Source organism: Bombina bombina, chromosome 2 (assembly GCF_027579735.1).
Source record: "Bombina bombina isolate aBomBom1 chromosome 2, aBomBom1.pri, whole genome shotgun sequence".
NCBI classification, from domain to species: domain Eukaryota; kingdom Metazoa; phylum Chordata; class Amphibia; order Anura; family Bombinatoridae; genus Bombina; species Bombina bombina.
The window spans coordinates 1,216,974,800-1,216,994,567 of record NC_069500.1 but is presented as its reverse complement, the minus strand read 5'-3'; the positions used below and the strand labels follow the sequence as shown (position 1 = coordinate 1,216,994,567).

At 40.3% G+C, this 19,768-nt stretch overlaps 1 protein-coding gene across 3 annotated transcripts in view; it reads right to left on the bottom strand.

Moving 5' to 3' along the window:
* The window catches only part of CLOCK (clock circadian regulator), a 482,886-nt gene that overhangs the window by 192,321 nt on the left and 270,797 nt on the right, over positions 1–19,768 (bottom strand). For all 3 annotated transcript variants that reach the window (XM_053703956.1, XM_053703957.1, XM_053703958.1), the window contains exons 5-6: positions 19,312–19,460; positions 3,472–3,563 (exon numbers count right to left, since the gene is read on the bottom strand). In XM_053703956.1, coding sequence (XP_053559931.1) covers positions 3,472–3,563; positions 19,312–19,460 — 241 coding nt within the window. The remainder of the gene's footprint in view (positions 1–3,471; positions 3,564–19,311; positions 19,461–19,768) is intronic.

Sequence of the window (19,768 nt, the reverse complement as noted above, 5' to 3'; positions counted from 1 at the left end):
CCAGTATTTTGTATAGCCAAGAATAGGAGGAAAAAGTAAAGAAGATAGTAAGGTAAAGAAGAGCAAGCTAGAACTGCCTCCACTAAGAAAAATCAGGAGGGTTTGTGGACTCTGCACCAAGAAAGAAAGGAATTTCTCAGGTATGCATAAATTATGTTTTTTTCTAATGTTGGTGAGAGTCCGCTGAAATTCCTTACCGTTGGGAGCTAATTCCCAAGCTGTAGAGTCATTAAGACAAAAGGAAAAAAGGCTGGTACCTATTTACCAGGAACTACAGGCTGAAGAACCTTTCTGCCCAAAACCACCTCTTCTGAGGCCAAGATATCAAATAATTCAATTCTGTAAAGACAACCAAGTTGCACCCTTGCAATTTTGATCCAATTTAGCCTTTCTTTTTTAAGGCCTAAGAAGTAGACACAGAACGATTGAGCATTAATGTGTAAAGGCAGTGACTGTCCTGCCTCCAAGATAGCCCTGTGCAACTTTTTAACCAGGAAGAAATAGAAGAAGCCTTTTGGCAACTGCATTTACATGAAAATAACAAAACAAACAAACTTGAGGACTGAAAAGAGTCCTTAGTAGCCTATGCCCTAACTTCAATGCCTTAATTACATCCAGATTATGCAACAATCTCTCTTTTGAGGATTTTGGATTAGGATACAAAGAAGGAACCACAATTTCCTGGTTAACATTTTCTGAAGAAACCCAAATTAGTTAAGGACTGGACAAAAATTGTAAAACCGCTTGGACCTGATGAAACATCAGATAGGAAGGACCACCAGAAAGAACTGACATCTCAGATTGCAAACAGTCAAGATTGAATTCAAACTCTATGGAAGAGAAATGGGCTCGAATACAAGTCTGATTCTAACCAAAACCTGGACAAAGGCTTGAATATCTGGAAGACCTGACAGCCTTCTGTACAATAAAACTGAACGTGCAGAAATGTGACCTCTTAGGGAACTAGCCGATAAAACCTTATCTAAGTCATCCAAAAGAAATTGTAAATTCCTGGTAATCCTAAAGGATACCATGAGTAACTAAGTTCTGAACATCAAGAAAGATGCACCTTTCACACCTTAGGATACATTTTACTAGTAGCAAATGACAAGAAGAACATAGGTGCAGCCACCAATCAGCAACTAGCTTTCTGTAATGTATTGTGTCTCCTAAGCCTACCTAGATATGCTCTTTGACAAAGGATACTAAGTCAACAAAGTAAATTAGATAACAGAAATAATTTGGAAAGTTGATTAAAACGGCATGCTCTGTCTAAATAATGGAACTTTAATTTTGATTTTACTGTCCCTTTGACCAAAAAGTTTAAGATCACGATCACCATAATGTGATTACAGGGAAAAGTAGCATTTTCTATAATGAAAATTCTGTAACTTGCTATTACACTAATGCAGAAAAAAAACTACAGACATTGTATAAGGTGTTTGCACAACAGAATTTCTAGATGTTACAATTGTGATTTTGGTTTCTATTGGTTCACATGTGCTGTACAAGATAACATATAACCAGTTATTACATTTAAAATTTTACATTTCACAACCAAGCAAAAGTGGTGAAGAAGACTCTCAGAGAAAAGGCTGCCATTAATAAAAAATATCTGTAGCAGGAAAAAGAAGGCGCCAATAGGGTAATATCGCTACGGACCAAACAATGTGCAGGGTAATTAAGAATGATACTCACAAGCAGAGCGGCACTGGATCGTGCCTTGACAAGCAGACCGGGACCTCAGCGTCGCTCGGAAGACCAACATCACTTAGGATTATAGCCTGATGAAACGGCTCTGCGTAGCCGAGAAACGCGTTGCTTTGTTTTAATTTTTTTTTATTAAATTTGTTTTTTATTTATCCTGCTGGAGTTCGATCTCCCCTTTATCCATTTTAAACCTGCACCAATACCGAGGAACCGGAGGTTGTTCCCGGCGTTTTGTGATCTGTTTTCTTCCCAGCTAAGCGTGCAGAGCCCTGGAAGTATCGAGAGGAAGGTGTGTTACCACTTTGGGTTCTTGATTGGCCGTTGAAAGTGTGTTCCAGTCTGGTGATTGGTTATTGCCTGTGTTGGTCTCCCGGGTGACGCTGAGGTCCCGGTCTGCTTGTCAAGGCACGATTCAGTGCCGCTCTGCTTGTGAGTATCATTCTCAATTACCCTGCACATTGTTTGGTCCATAGCGATATTACCCTATTGGCGCCTTCTTTTTCCTGCTACAGATATTATTCGCCTCATCTTATACCGGAAGAGCTGCCTTGCATCTGGACTTTGGTATCCATTGATTATTATCACTGTTTGTTTCCCGAGCGCACCTCCATAGGAGGATTGTTATCCTGAACTGGTCTCATTAATAAAAAATATTGCACTGACACCCGCCCTCACTGCTAAGTGTGCTAATCTCTGAGAGTCGTCTTCAGCACTTTGAAGGAGCGGTTTCTGTTGTTCAGCACTTTGGAATCAGTGAGCTGATACACTGTTAATATCCAGCACGCCTCATTTAGCACACTGGGGTGCTTTACCAAAATGTGAGTACCCGGTTACATCAGCTGAGTGTGGCTCTACTATTCCTGATTGATGTGCACAGCCTTCTTATTTTCATATGATGTTTCAGAGAGTATGAAGCAAAGGTTTGATGACTGCAAGGTCTCAAAAGTAGATTACTGTTTAGTACATTTAGCCTTATGACTTTATTCAAGGTTTTTACTCTGGTTTACATTTCCAGCATTAATTGAATTATTTCTCGAGCATAATGTTAAACCATCTAATTGTAACAAGAGCATTCATTTAAACTTGGCGATTTTTACTATAAAGAGGGGTATTTATACTTTCTTTGCATAAGTTTGTTTTACAAAACAAAAACAACCGAGTGCAACGAGTAAATATACACAGAAAAGAGAGACACCAAACTTTACAATAATTATTGTTGTCATGGACAACATTAAAGGGACAGTTGAATCAAAATTAAACTTTTGTAATTCAGATAGAGCATGTAATTCTAAACCACTTCCCAATTTACTTCTATTATCAAATTTCCTTTGTTCTTTTGGTATTCTTTGTTGAAGAGTAAACCCATAGAAGATCAGGAGCATCCCATTTTTGTAGCACTCTATGGCAAAAGCGTTTGCAACAAAGTTTACAGCAACATTACACATTGTTGCAAGAACTGTTGCCATAAAATACTAAGAACACGGGCATTCTCCTGAGCTTCATAAACCTACCTATGTTTATTATTCAACAAGATTACAAAGAGAAAAATAAAAGCAAAATGTATAATAGAATTAAAATTGGAAAGTTGTGTAAAATTGTACACACTATCTGAATCATGAAATTTCTATTTTTACTTTACTGTCCCTTGAAATAAAACCTGCAGGAAAAAATATGCATTTAATGCAAACTAGAGATGGGTATGAGTGCAAAATAAGCTTATTATTACATAATATTTACAAAGCAAAATGACTGCAAACGTACCTCCAACATGAGCTGTGTAAACTCTTCATTACTGAGGAATGTAGGTTTCCAGTCCTGTCGAATTTCACAAGCATCAGACTGAGCACTAATTTCTGTCAAGTGAGAATTTAAGGCAATATTAGGCAGTGTGTAGGTTAAACAATAATAAATGTACTATAGAACAGTCAATATAAATTGTGTTTTGAAAGATTTCCAGAAATCATTTAAAAGTAATGAAGTAGATAAAAAGATCATAGTACTCAAAAATGTTTCCTCTATTTTGAAAAAAGGATTTTCCTGCCCTGAATAAAATATCTTTTTCTGGGGGGAGCTGCCCCTATCAGCCAATGAGCAGTGAACTCCCAGGACTCATTTGTACATACTCATACACTTCCTGTTACTTTTAATATAAACAGCTTTTATCATATTTCTTCCCATGCCCTTTCATACACAATAGAAACATTTTGAGTACTATGAAACAAAAAGAAAGGGCGCCTCCTAGTGTAGCCAGTATATATTGGATTAGATCAAATGAGATATAGATTTTATACTCACATTTAATTAAGGCAAAGATAATGCCTAGATGAGCAGTCTGGAAACTTAGCAGTGTCCCAGTTGACTGTGCATCAGAATGCAAGGGCAGCTCCTCTTAGTAGATTCCCAAAATCATCTGAAAAAATAGAAAGATATACAGAGGGCGACTCCTAGTGCAGATCAGTAAGCTAAGTGTGTACCCACCAGCTTAACCCTTCAGAGATATACTCACAAAGTATAAAGCACACTTTAGTGTTAATGGAGCAAGCTGGGTATATTGCAGTGGCCCAGCGCACATACCACTCCGGTGAAGGACAGTCCAAGATGTTAAAAAATGCTCAAAAATTGAAAAAAGGAGACTCCAGAAATATATTTAAAAAACACTTTATATAGTAATATAACAGTGTACAATATAAAATCAGTAAAAATCGCTACGCGTTTCTCAGAGCTGACCACTCTGTTTCCTCAGGTTTACTTTGCCTGAGGAAACAGAGTGGTCAGCTCTGAGAAACGCGTAGCGATTTTTACTGATTTTATATTGTACACTGTTATATTACTATATAAAGTGTTTTTTAAATATATTTCTGGAGTCTCCTTTTTTCAATTTTTGAGCATTTTTTAACATCTTGGACTGTCCTTCACCGGAGTGGTATGTGCGCTGGGCCACTGCAATATACCCAGCTTGCTCCATTAGCACTATAGTGTGCTTTATACTTTGTGAGTATATCTCTGAAAGGTTAAGCTGGTGGGTACACACTTAGCTTACTGATCTGCACTAGGAGTCGCCCTCTGTATATCTTTCTATTTTGAGTACTATGTAACTTTAAGTGTATAACATAATTAATGCTTTCCTGATAAAGTAATTCCTTTCACGGTGGTGAGAGTCCACGATCCATTACTCCTGGGAATTACTCTACCACTAGGTGGAGGCAAAGATTCTCAAACCCCCAAGAGCCATATAAAAATATAAAACCCCTCCCACCTACATCAGTCTAACGTATATCCAAGCAAATAGATTAAATCAGGCACCTTAATTACAATGAGCGAGTCCCCTATTGTTTTAGATTTAGGGTCTGACCCCCTCCGATGCTGCAGAATATTCATGAGGTTGCCCCATCAGTGTGCAGAGGCTGCATTAGCAGGGGGAAAAAACATGCCAAAATGCAACTGACAGTAAAGTGAAGCATAACTGAAGCTTATGTGCACAAACAGTCTACATTAGTAAAAAGCTGTTTAGGAGCACTACTGCAGCTGTGTGATAAAACTGTCATGTAGTGGGCTTAGCCGCTGTGACTATGTAGTAACTGTACCATTTAATAGTACTGTAGCTGTGATATAAAACTAACATATATTGTGTTTAGCTGCTGGGACTGGATATGTAGTAACTGTACCATTTAATAGTACTGTAGCTGTGATATGAAACTAACATATATTGTGCTTAGCTGCTGGGACTGGATATGTAGTAACTGTACCATTTAATAGAACTGTAGCTGTGATATAAAACTAACATATTGTGCTTAGGTGCTGGGACTGGATATGTAGTAACTGTACCATTTAATAGAACTGTAGCTGTGATATGAAACTAACATATTGTGCTTAGGTGCTGGGACTGGATATGTAGTAACTGTACCATTTAATAGAACTGTAGCTGTGATATAAAACTAACACATATTGTGGTTTGCTGCTGGGACTGGATATGTAGTAACTGTAAGCTTTAATAGTACTGTATCTGTGATATAAAACAAACACATATTGTGGTTTGCTGCTGGGACTGGATATGTAGTAACTGTACCATTTGATAGTACTGTAGCTGTGATATAAAACTAACATATAGTATGCTTAGCTTCTGGGACTGGATATCTAGTAACTGTACCATTTGGTAGTACTGTAGCTGTGATATAAAACTAACATATATTGTGCTTAGGTGCTGGGACTGGATATGTAGTAACTGTACCATTTAATAGTACTGTAGTTGTGATATAAAACTAACATATATTGTGCTTAGCTTCTGGGACTGGATATGTAGTAACTGTACCCTTTAATAGTACTGTAGCTATGATATAAAATTAACACATATTGTGCTTAGCTGCTGGGACTGGATACGTAGTAACTGTACCATTTAATTGTACTGTAGCTGTGATATAAAACTAACATATATTGTGCTTAGGTGCTGGGACTGGATATGTAGTAACTGTACCATTTAATAGTACTGTAGCTGTGATATAAAACTAACACATATTGTGGTTTGCTGCTGGGACTGGATATGTAATAACTGTAGCCTTTAACAGTACTGTAGCTGTGACATAAAACTACACATAGGGCTAGATTTATCAAAGCTGTGGCGAACAGGGGCGTGTATACACGCCCCTGTACGCCTCAGCTCGCTTGTGGCGGGGAAAAATTACCTGCAGGTAATCACCATTGCACACAAGCTGTCAATCTCCTCGGTCGGACTAGACCGCGGAGATTGAATTTCGTCACCTTAGAGGTGGCGAAGAGGTTAGGGAAGCGGTGGTCTGGTGACCGCTGCTTGTTAAATTACGGCGAGCAAGTTCTTGTGAGAACTTGCAGCCGTAGGGCTTTGATAAATCGAGCCCTAAGTGTGCTTAGCTGATGTGACTGGCCAAGTAGTAACTGTACCCTTTTGCAGCTTGTGGGCTGTGTGAGACATGCAGGTACTTAACCAGCAAATTTCCCCTCCACTGTCCTTATCCACGTTCCTGAGGATACAGCAGAGAGCCCATCCTCTACTGTAACTAACAGCAGAGGATAAACTGAGGGAGTACATATTCATGGTCTAACAGGAGGAGGCTGAACAAACTGTCCCAGAGACACCTGTGGCAGGCTTGTGACCACAACTCCATAGAGAAAATTTACATAGCACAGCCAGTACTCTCCTATGTCTCTCTCTCTTTCAGGAACTATCCATTGAGGGGAAATTTAGGATTAATATCCCTCTAATTCTTGAATAAATCCTGAACACCTCTATCCTTGCTTTCTCCTTCGCAAGGCAAATAACTACAGGGAGGGAAAGGGAAGTAGGAAGGATACTTAAAGCTCTGGTGTAGGGTGTTTTTGCCTCCTCCTGGTGGCCAGGAGATGAATTCCCACAAGTAAGGATTTTTGTGGATTCTCGCCACCTTAGAAAGAAATTGTTTTCTTTCGAACAGGTGATGAGAGTCCACGAGCCATTACTCCTGGGAACAAATACCCAAGCAGTGGAGTACACAATTAATGAGAAATACAGGCAGGATAAAAAGAACATCTTTTTCACAGAGAAACAAAATCCACAACAAAAATATATCCATTTTCTCTCTCTATTTTATTTAAACACAATTAAAATGACCAACAGGCAAAAACAAAATTAACCTGAGACAACTATTTGAAGGACTTTCCTACCAAAGACTGCCTGAGAAGAAGCAAAAATATCAAAATGGTAAGTTTTAGTGAAACTATGTAAAAAAGACCAAGGAGCTGCCTTGCAAATATGGTTAACAGAAGCCTCATTCTTAAAAGCCCAAGAAGTGGCAACTAATCTGGTAGAATGGGCAGTAATCTGTTTAGGTGGATGCTGCTGCACCTCCAAGTAAGCCTTGTGAAACAAGTTTCAATGAAGAAGCCATAAAAATGTCCCTTCCTGGAACCAGAAAAGTGAACAAACTAGAAGTTTGTCTGAAATCCTAAGTAGTACCTTCATAGTACTTCAAGGCTCTAACAACATCCAAGTTATGAAGAAGCATCTCTGAAGAACTTTTAGAATTAGGACAAAAAAAGGGACAATTTCGGACTTATTTTATCTGAAGACACAAACTTAGGCAAAAAGTCACATTTAGTCCTCAAAACTCCCTTATCCTTTTGAGTAAAAAAATAATAAGGAGGATCACATGAAAGAGCAGACAACTCAGAAACTATTCTTGCAGAAGAGATTGCTAAAAGAAACAAAACATTCTAAGAAAAAAAACATAATTTATGCTTACCTGATAAATTTATTTCTCTTGTAGTGTATCCAGTCCACGGATCATCCATTACTTGTGGGATATTCTCCTTCCCAACAGGAAGTTGCAAGAGGATCACCCACAGCAGAGCTGCTATATAGCTCCTCCCCTAACTGTCATATCCAGTCATTCGACCGAAAACAAACAGAGAAAGGAGAAACCATAGGGTGCAGTGGTGACTGTAGTTTAATTAAAATTTAGACCTGCCTTAAAAGGACAGGGCGGGCCGTGGACTGGATACACTACAAGAGAAATAAATTTATCAGGTGAGCATAAATTATGTTTTCTCTTGTTAAGTGTATCCAGTCCACGGATCATCCATTACTTGTGGGATACCAATACCAAAGCTAAAGTACACGGATGATGGGAGGGACAAGGCAGGATTAAGCGGAAGGAACCACTGCCTGAAGAACCTTTCTCCCAAACACAGCCTCCGAAGAAGCAAAAGTATCAAATTTGTAAAATTTTGAAAAAGTGTGAAGCGAAGACCAAGTCGCAGCCTTGCAAATCTGTTCAACAGAGGCCTCATTTTTGAAGGCCCAGGTGGAAGCCACAGCTCTAGTAGAATGAGCTGTAATCCTTTCAGGGGGCTGCTGTCCAGCAGTCTCATAGGCTAGGCGTTTAACGCTCCGAAGCCAAAAGGAAAGAGAGGTTGCCGAAGCTTTTTGACCTCTTCTCTGTCCAGAGTAAACGACAAACAGGGAAGATGTTTGACGAAAATCTTTAGTAGCTTGTAAGTAAAACTTCAAGGCACGGACTACGTCCAGATTATGTAAAAGACGTTCCTTCTTTGAAGAAGGATTAGGGCACAACGATGGAACAACAATCTCTTGATTGATATTCTTGTTAGAAACCACCTTAGGTAAAAACCCAGGTTTGGTACGCAGAACTACCTTATCTGCATGAAAAATCAGATAAGGAGAATCACATTGTAAGGCAGATAGCTCAGAGACTCTCCGAGCCGAGGAAATAGCCATCAAAAACAGAACTTTCCAAGATAAAAGTTTAATATCAATGAAATGAAGGGGTTCAAACAGAACTCCTTGAAAAACCTTAAGAACCAAGTTTAAGCTCCACGGGGGAGCAACAGGTTTAAACACAGGCTTAATTCTAACCAAAGCCTGGCAAAATGCCTGGACGTCTGGAACCTCTGCCAGATGCTTGTGCAAAAGAATAGACAGAGCAGAAATCTGTCCCTTTAAGGAACTAGCTGATAATCCTTTGTCCAAGCCCTCTTGGAGAAAAGACAATATTCTTGGAATCCTAACCTTACTCCATGAGTAATTCTTGGATTCACACCAATAAAGATATTTACTCCATATCTTGTGGTAGATTTTCCTGGTAACAGGCTTTCGTGCCTGTATTAAAGTATCAATGACTGACTCGGAGAAGCCACGCTTTGATAGAATCAAGCGTTCAATCTCCATGCAGTCAGTCTCAGAGAAATTAGATTTGGATGATTGAAAGGACCTTGTATCAGAAGGTCCTGTCTTAGAGGCAGAGTCCATGGTGGAAAGGATGACATGTCCACTAGGTCTGCATACCAAGTCCTGCGTGGCCACGCAGGTGCTCTCAGAATCACTGATGCTCTCTCCTGTTTGATTTTGGCAATCAGTCGAGGGAGCAGAGGAAACGGTGGAAACACATAAGCCAGGTTGAAGAACCAAGGCGCTGCTAGAGCATCTATCAGCGTCGCTTCTGGGTCCCTGGACCTGGATCCGTAACTGGCGAGACGCCATGAGATCCAACTCTGGTTTGCCCCAACGATGAATCAACTGAGCAAACACCTCCGGATGGAGTTCCCACTCCCCCGGATGGAAAATCCGCCTCCCAGTTCTCCACGCCTCGGATATGGATTGCTGACAGGTGGCAAGAGTGGTACTCTGCCCAGCGAATTATTTTTGAGACTTCTAACATCGCTAGGGAACTCCTGGTTCCCCCTTGATGGTTGATGTAAGCCACAGTCGTGATGTTGCCTGACTGAAATCTGATGAACCTCAGTGTTGCTAACTGAGGCCAAGCCAGAAGAGCATTGAATATTGCTCTTAACTCCAGAATATTTATTGGAAGGAGTTTCTCCTCCTGAGTCCACAATCCCTGTGCCTTCAGGGAATTCCAGACTGCACCCCAACCTAGAAGGCTGGCATCTGTTGTTACAATTGTCCAATCTGGCCTGCGAAAGGTCATACCCTTGGACAGGTGTACCCGAGACAACCACCAGAGAAGAGAATCTCTGGTCTCTTGATCCAGATTTAGCAGAGGGGACAAATCTGTGTAATCCCCATTCCACTGACTCAGCATGCATAATTGCAGCGGTCTGAGATGAAGGCGCGCAATGGAGTGAAGAACACGGCAAGCATTTAGAAGTTTTGATAACCTGGACTCCGTCAGGTAAATTTTAATTTCTACAGAATCTATAAGAGTCCCTAAGAAGGAGACTCTTGTGAGTGAGGATAGAGAACTCTTTTCCTCGTTCACTTTCCACCCGTGCGACCTCAGAAATGCCAGAACTATCTCTGTATGAGACTTGGCAACTTGAAAGCTTGACGCCTGTATCAGGATGTCGTCTAGATACGGAGCCACCGCTATGCCTTGCGGTCTTAGAACCGCCAGAAGTGAGCCCAGAACCTTTGTAAAGATTCTCGGGGCTGTAGCCAACCCGAAGGGAAGAGCTACAAATTGGTAATGCCTGTCTAGAAAGGCAAACCTTAGAAACCGATGATGATCCTTGTGAATCGGTATGTGAAGGTAGGCATCCTTTAAGTCCACTGTGGTCATGTACTGACCTTCTTGGATCATGGGTAGGATGGTCCGAATAGTTTCCATTTTGAAAGATGGAACTCTGAGGAATTTGTTTAAGATCTTTAGATCCAAAATTGGTCTGAAGGTTCCCTCTTTTTTGGGAACCACAAACAGATTTGACTAAAAACCCTGTCCTTGTTACGTACGCGGAACTGGATGGATCACTCCCATAACTAGGAGGTCTTGCACACAGCGTAGGAATGCCTCTTTCTTTATCTGATTTGCAGATAGCCTTGAAAGATGAAATCTCCCTTGTGGAGGGGAAGCTTTGAAGTCCAGAAGATATCCCTGAGATATGATCTCCAACGCCCAGGGATCCTGAACATCTCTTGCCCACGCCTGGGCGAAGAGAGAAAGTCTGCCCCCTACTAGATCCGTCACCGGATAGGGGGCCGTTCCTTCATGCTGTCTTAGAGGCAGCAGCAGGCTTTCTGGCCTGCTTGCCTTTGTTCCAGGACTGGTTAGGTTTCCAGGCCTGCTTAGATTGAGCAAAAGTTCCCTCTTGTTTTGAAGCGGAGGAAGTTGATGCTGCACCTGCCTTGAAATTTCGAAAGGCACGAAAATTAGACTGTTTGGCCTTTGCTTTGGCCCTGTCCTGAGGAAGGGTGTGACCCTTACCTCCAGTAATGTCAGCAATAATTTCCTTCAAACCAGGCCCGAATAAGGTCTGCCCCTTGAAAGGAATGTTGAGTAATTTAGACTTCAAAGTCACGTCCGCTGACCAGGATTTAAGTCATAGCGCCCTACGCGCCTGGATGGCGAATCCGGAATTCTTAGCCATTAGTTTAGTCAAATGAACAATGGCATCAGAAACAAATGAGTTAGCTAGCTTAAGTGTTCTAAGCTTGTCAATAATTTCAATCAATGGAGCTGTATGGATGGCCTTTTCCAGGGCCTCAAACCAGAATGCCGCCGCGGCCATGACAGGCGCAATGCATGCAAGGGGCTGTAAAATAAAACCTTGTTGAATAAACATTTTCTTTAGGTAACCCTCCAATTTTTTATCCATTGGATCTGAAAAAGCACACCTGTCCTCAACCGGGATAGTGGTAAGCTTTGCTAAAGTAGAAACTGCTCCCTCCACCTTAGGGACCGTCTGCCATAAGTCCCGTGTAGTGGCGTCTATTGGAAACATTTTTCTAAATATAGGAGGTGGGGAAAAAGGCCCACCCGGTCTATCCCACTCCTTGCTAATAATTTCTGTAAGCCTTTTAGGTATAGGAAAAACATCAGTACACACCGGTACCGCATAGTATTTATCCAGCCTACACAATTTCTCTGGTACTGCAACTGTGTTACAGTCATTCAGAGCAGCTAATACCTCCCCAAGCAACACACGGAGGTTCTCAAGTTTAAATTTAAAATTAGAAATCTCTGAATCAGGTTTCCCCCGAATCAGAGATGTCACCCACAGACTGAAGCTCTCCGTCCTCATGATCTGCATATTGTGACGCAGTATCAGACATGGCCCTTACAGCATCTGCGCGCTCTGTATTTCTCCTAACCCCAGAGCAATCGCGCTTGCCTCTTAATTCAGGCAACCTGGATAATACCTCTGACAGGGTATTATTCATGATTGCAGCCATTTCCTGCAAGGTAATCGCTATGGGCGTCCCTGATGTAATTGGCGCCATATTAGCGTGCATCCCCTGAGCGGGAGGCGAAGGGTCTGACACGTGGGGAGAGTTAGTCGGCATAACTTCTCCCTCGTCAGAATCTTCTGGTGATATTTCTTTTATAGTTAAAGACTGATCTTTACTGTTTAAGGTGAAATCAATACATTTAGTACACATTCTCCTATGGGGCTCCACCATGGCTTTCAAACAAAATGAACAAGTAGTTTCCTCTATGTCAGACATGTTTAAACAGACTAGCAATGAGACTAGCAAGCTTGGAAAACACTTTAAACAAGTTTACAAGCAATATAAAAAACGTTACTGCACCTTTAAGAAACACAAATTTTGTCAAAATTTGAAATAACAGTGAAAAAAGGCAGTTACACTAACGAAATTTTTACAGTGTATGTAACAAGTTAGCAGAGCATTGTACCCACTTGCAAATGGATGATTAACCCCTTAATACCCAAAACTGAATAATAAAAGACAAAAACTTTTTTTTTTTTTTTTTCAAACAGTCACAACAACTGCCACAGCTCTACTGTGGCTTTTTACCTCCCTCAAAAACGACTTTGAAGCCTTTTGAGCCCTCCAGAGAAGTCCTGGAACATGCAGGAAGAAGCTGGATGTCTCTGTCAGTATTTTTATCTGCACAGAAAAGCACTAAAATAGGCCCTTCCCACTCATATTGCAACAGTGGAAAGCCTAAGGAAACTGTTTCTAGGCAGAATTCAAGCCAGCCATGAGGAAAAAAACTAGGCCCCAATAAGTTTTATCACCAAATACATATAAAAACGATTAAACATGCCAGCAAACGTTTTATATTACATTTTTATAAGAGTATATATCTCTATTAATAAGCCTGATACCAGTCGCTATCACTGCATTTAAGGCTTTACTTACATTACTTCGGTATCAGCAGCATTTTCTAGCAAATTCCATCCCTAGAAAAATATTAACTGCACATACCTTATTGCAGGAAAACCTGCACGCCATTCCCTCTCTGAAGTTACCTCACTCCTCAGAATATGTGAGAACAGCCCTGGATCTTAGTTACTTCTGCTAAGATCATAGAAAACACAGGCAGATTCTTCTTCTAAATACTGCCTGAGATAAACAGTACACTCCGGCACCATTTAAAAATAACAAACTTTTGATTGAAGAATAAACTAAGTATAAAACACCACATTCCTCTTACGACCTCCATCTTGGTTGAGGCTTGCAAGAGAATGACTGGATATGACAGTTAGGGGAGGAGCTATATAGCAGCTCTGCTGTGGGTGATCCTCTTGCAACTTCCTGTTGGGAAGGAGAATATCCCACAAGTAATGGATGATCCGTGGACTGGATACACTTAACAAGAGAAACACTAAATATCCCTTTTCAAACAGAGGCAAAGTCTGAAGGGCTCTGAAAAGCTTTGTGCCATTTAAAACATTTATTGACAACCTCGCCTTCAGAGGAGACCAAACCCCTTGGGCCCCCTGAGGCCCCCCAACCAGAAAGACATCTGTAGGGATCACAGAACAAATAGGCAAGCAAAAGAAGCTCCCTGCATAATATGCTGATGATTTAGCCACCAATACAGGGACTGACTTGTTCTGTGATTTAGATAGATCTTTTGAGATAGCCGAGTATGATCCCTGCAACAATTGCTGAATGAAGCATACAAAGATGAAGAGGCCTTGTGTGAAAACGAGAAAATAGAATAGCATCTGAACAAGCAATCATGAGACCTAATACATCCATGCAAAGAGCGACTGAGGTAAAAGAAAGAGACTGAAGGTTTTGACAAGCTGACACCAAATTCCAAAAGGAAGAGGAACAATCACTCCCATAGATTTTAAATCTGAAACTGAGTGAAAAAAGGCCTGAGCCTTTAACAGATTTTTTCAACATTAGACAGAATAAACCTTCCTTTGGCAGGCTTTGTTCTGAAACCTATCCCATAACCCTGAGAGAATATACTTCGGACTCAGGGATCATGAATAGACTGAAACCAAGCCTCCTCAAAAAAAAAAGAGCAACCTGCCCCCTACCAGAGCCTCTGGATTGCGGGCCACACCAGACATAGATGAAGAAGTAGATTTATTGGACTGCTTAAAGTTTTTCCAGTTTGAACTAGGCTTCCAGGAAGAGCCAGATGAACTTAGTTTCTGAAAGGACTAATCTGATTTCTGTTCCCTGTTCTGACAAAAGGAGCGAAAATGATTAACAGCTTTGGACTTGTTGTCCTGAGGAAGAAAAGCTCCTTGACCTCCAGTAACAGTAGAGATAAAATAATTCAAACCAGAACAACGTCTTTAACTGAAAAGAGGGAAATCAAAGCCTGGATTTAGAAACCATATCAGCAGACCAAGACTTTAACCATAAAGTCCTTTTAGAAAGCACTGCCAAAGAAATACTTTTAGAATTCATCTTTATTTTATTTGTTGTTGGGTTAAATGTTTTATTTCTCATACTGTTTGACTTCTGCTTGGATGATTTGTTTTAAACTGTATACTTTACCCTTTGTATCGCAATGCAGAAATTACAATAAAAAACATTGTTTTAAAAAAAAGAATTCATCTTTATTATGTAAAAAAACCAGCATAACAAACAAAAGCATTAGCACTTTAAAGCAATTCCAAAAGGTTTAAAAAAATTTCACTAGCAGAATTATCAGAAAAATGCTCAGAAAAACTATTTAACCTAGTTGAAGAAGCAGCAGCCACACCAGAAATAGAAACTACTGGCCTAAAAATATAACCTGCTTCCTGAAAATCCCTCCTTTGAAAGGATTCTAACTTTCTATCTAAAGGGTCTTTAAAGGAAGAGCTATCTTCCAGAGGGATAGTAGTACGCTTATCCAAGGTTGAAATGGCCCCATGAACTTTAGGAATAGTTTCCCAAAGTTCAATTAGATGCTGGTACAGGTTGCATTTTCTTAAACCTTGCAGAAGGATTAACTGTTTTAGCCCAATGCCTAGCAAATATCTCAAAGAAAGCATCAGGAACAGGAAAAACCTCATGGGGTTTAACTAAAGTAAGCAAAATCTCCTTTAAATAAAAAAGCTGACACACTTGACACATACACCTGTCATTAGCCACACTATCAAACACTCCTCCGATTTACATTGAACACTACGAGTTTAATGCAATGCATATGCCCAAGCAATAGATCTCATATAGAGACATCTTAGTATAAATGGCTTGCAGGCTTATTTGTCTACATATTCTCCTTTGAGCATTCAGGGTAGATCGGACACAATCGGGGAATTGTCTGCTTAGAGGCATATATTGATAGAAAGATCACATTTTTGATTGTTTTAAAATAGGGGGCCCAGATATATCCGTTTGAGAAAATGGGTTTAAGAAAGCGGCTCATTTAGTGTTATTGTTAGTATAATCAACATCGGGTTCATTCGTATGTATTGCATAAATGAAAACACCCCCCGTATTACAAGACCACTATTGGTCAAGGGAGATTCACTTGCGGTATGATGCTAACCAATGGGTGGACACATAAGTTCGTGACTACATATGAGAATCAATAGGAACTGAATGTTAGTAGAAATACGGAAACAAATGGTTCTTCATACTGACAGTTTTTCTCTGACACATCCGTTCTACAATACAAATTTTGTTGAGAATCAGTAAAAGTGAGTAAATATGCACATTACGATTACGTTTATGAATGAGGAATGCTAATGTGGCTCTATTACCAACATTATGGGTCAGTATAAACCCCTTATTAGACACATAGATAAAATTGTTAAATGTAGGAATACACAATCATTATTAAGTGTAGAAATTTGTAATTGTTTAAGCTTTGTTTTTCTTTGTAAGAGGCTCTAATTAGGGATACTGAGGGTATTAGACAGGTGTTAGGTATCAATTAGAAAACACACCCCTTTGTAAGGAGGTGAATGTTCGTCAGTTTGTTATTTAAGGCAGAGGAAGGAATGAGAATGATTTTATGTTTTATGCCTGATGAAACGGTTTGAAACCGAGAAACGTATTGCAATATTGGGGTAATATTGTTAACCCCATCATCCACCTACTACAACAACTGTTGTGTTGTGTAGTTTTATTTTTGTTTTTAATAAATATTTGTATTTTATTATAAATACGTTTTTTAAGTGGATTTCTCTACCTACCAACTGCCTTTGCTGACCTTCAAGAAATTCTCCTGATTCCTGGTGCAGTTTTACTTGGACTGCTGCTCCAACAGCATCAAAAGATTACATCTGGGGTGAGCTGTTACACCTGCCTAAAATTTGCAGCTTGTTCCTACCAGCACATAAGTGTGCTCCTGGAGTATGTGAGTACCCATCTGTATCACTGAAGAAATATTGCTGGTTATACTTTTAATGGTCTGCACATGTAGTACTTTCTTTTTGTGTCTTTCACTTTATTTCCAGCATCACAGCACTGGTTGAAGGGTGAGTTGTTACACCTTTATAATTCTGCAGCCCGTCCCTACTAGCACATAGGTGTGCTTCTTGAGTATGTGAGTACTCATTTGGCTCTACTACTGTTTGTTTTGCATCTTTTCAACTGGCGCCCTTCTGTTCTTTTGTATTTTTTTTACACCATATCTTATGGTAAATCTTTCCAGTCACTTGTCTACAAGCCTGGATCATGGTCTCTATGACCGAATCAGAAAACCCCCGCTTGGATAGAATTAAGCGTTCAATCTCCAAGCAGTCAATTTCAGATAAACTAAATTTGGGAGAAGGAAGGCCCTTTAAATGAGAAGGTTCCTCCTCAACGGAATTCTCCAAGGTGACAGGAATGACATGTCCAACAGATCTGCATACCAAATCCTGTGAGGCCACGCAGGAGCAATGATGATCACTGATGCCCTCTCCTGTTTGTTTGGGCCAATGAATCGAGGAAGAAGCGCAAACAGAGGAAATAGGTATGCAAGATTGAAGAACCAAGGTACCGCCAGAGCATCTATCAGTTCTGCCTGGGAATCCCTGGACCTCGACCCGTATCTCGGAAGATTGGCATTCTGACGAGATGCCATGAGATCCAACTCCGGCAACCCAACCCCCTTTGAGAATCAGGCTGGAGAACACTTCCGGATGGAGTTCCCACTCTCCCGGATGAAAAGTCTGCCTGCTCAGAAAATCCACCTCCCAGTTGTCCAGTGGGCGTTGCCAAAAAATGGAGCCATCTCCCGGTCAGTATAGTTCAATGTTAAAACTGCCAGGAGAACCCCTCAGAGCTTTACAAGTATGGCGCGCAACACTAAGAACCGCCAGACTATGCCCTAAGCACCTACCATATAAGGCCAAAAGCGCAGAATCTAATCAAAATGGGGACCGAGTGAGACCCAAAATAAGGGCAGAGAAAATGGTGTGCAGCATTAATATCCGCCCATCGTGGGCGTGGCCAAAACGAAACCATCTCCCGGTCGGCATATTCTATGTTAAAATGAGTAAAATAACACTGTTTTCCATCCAACCCCAGTGTCTGTATAACATAGCTGCCATAGACCTCTCCCTCAAGAAGAGACTACAGTCCCATCACAATAAAGAGCCCAATCAATCTTATGCCCTTGATATGGGTTTGTCAGAAAAGTAGTGCTCACTTTTTTCTGAGAGAATGATGTCCCCAGAAATAATAAAGTTAGCACTTACCTTGAATGCTGTGCGACAGCAGGGCAGTCCATCAGGTGTAAGAGGTCCTCTCCCTCCCATAGCCCTGTGGAATAAAATAAGCCTGAGTTAAATGTGCTTAGGCTATACGGATTAGGGCAGCATAAATGTATAGGAGGCGCAGTGAGAATTATGTCCCACCAGTTCCTATTAATTTAAAGCCACAAAAGCTCTACTACAGAGACTGATATGGACAAGGCTACACCCTAGAACAAAGTAGCACACTCTGGCACTACTTTAAAAATAATAAACTCTTGATTGAAGAATCGAATCTAACACCTCACTTTACCTCTTCCTATCACTAACGTAGGCAAAGAGAATGACTGGAGTGGGAGGGAAGGGAGGAGCTATATATAGCAGCTCTGCTGTGGTGCTCTTTGCCTCCTCCTGCTGACCAGGAGGTGAATATCCCACAAGGATGAAATCCGTGGACTCATTGTGTCTTTAAAAAGAAAAAACCCAGGCGCGTGCTATAAAATATATCAAGAAAAACATTTAAAGGTGAATAACAAATAAATTAATCTGTCCCAAGGAGATATATATGACTAAATAACCTGGCTAATAGAGTGCCTAAATTAAATAAAAAACAGTACTTACCTATAGGAACTCATCTACTGAAAAAAATAGCAGAAACCTACACTAGTGTTGAAACATATAAGCAGAGAAAATGGAATAGGAGTATATCAATGACCCAAGAAAGAGAGGGGAAAAGTACAAGTCCCCGTGACACCTGTCACAGGCTTGTGAATAATTCTCATGACGAGAGAAAAAATGTGTCACTACCCATACTCCCAAAACAACCCTCCATCAAACACTGCACTCTGAGGGGAAATAGGCTTCAACATGCACATCTTAATTCTTCACCTTCCTCCAGTGGAGTAAAAAACAAGACTAGTTTACCAGTGAGGTAGGAGGGATTTTATAGAGCTCTTGGAGTTTGGGAATCCTCCTCCTTCTAGTGGTAGGGAAGAGTAATTCCCATGAGTAAAGTATTGTGGACTCTCACTACCTGTATTAAAGAAATAAAAGTAAATGAAAACAAATAATTAAGGGTAAAAGGTTTTGGAGAGCAAGGGATTTCTATCCAAAATGTATGGAGGACAAAAGAAACAACATGATGAGTGACAGAAAAAGGATGGGTAGATACCCTCTTAAGAAAAGTGGGGATTCAGGTTTTGTGTCCATACTCTGATATTTCCCTGTGCTGTTATTTCCCCCTCTCTACTGATTATATCTATGAGGAGGACAAAAACAACAACAACATACCTTTGTGCTTGCGTAGGTAATCGATGCTCTTCTGCAATACAGTGGATTTATCCATCTTTCGAGCATTCCCAGGTAGCATAGTTCCAAGCTCTTTAATGAGAATGTTGAACTGATCTCTGCGCTTCTTTTCAGATTTGTTCCTAGACACCCTTCATGGTAAAACACATATTATTGTTTATTGAAGTGAACAATTTGTTATCATGAGTGTATCAATTCAGAACCTTTATTTTTTTAATAAAGTGATAAATATTTGTCAGTCTTCAGATTCCCCTAGGAGTGTGTCCACACAAAATATCAATTGTACACGGGATTCCAGACATTTTAAAATGATTGATCAAAAGATTACGGATTTAACTACACTAAAATATTTTAAAAAGCAAAAATTTCTGTTATACTGTGAATAATTGTTGAGGAGCAATTTATACTCTAAATCAAGTAATGTGGAGCACAAATGATG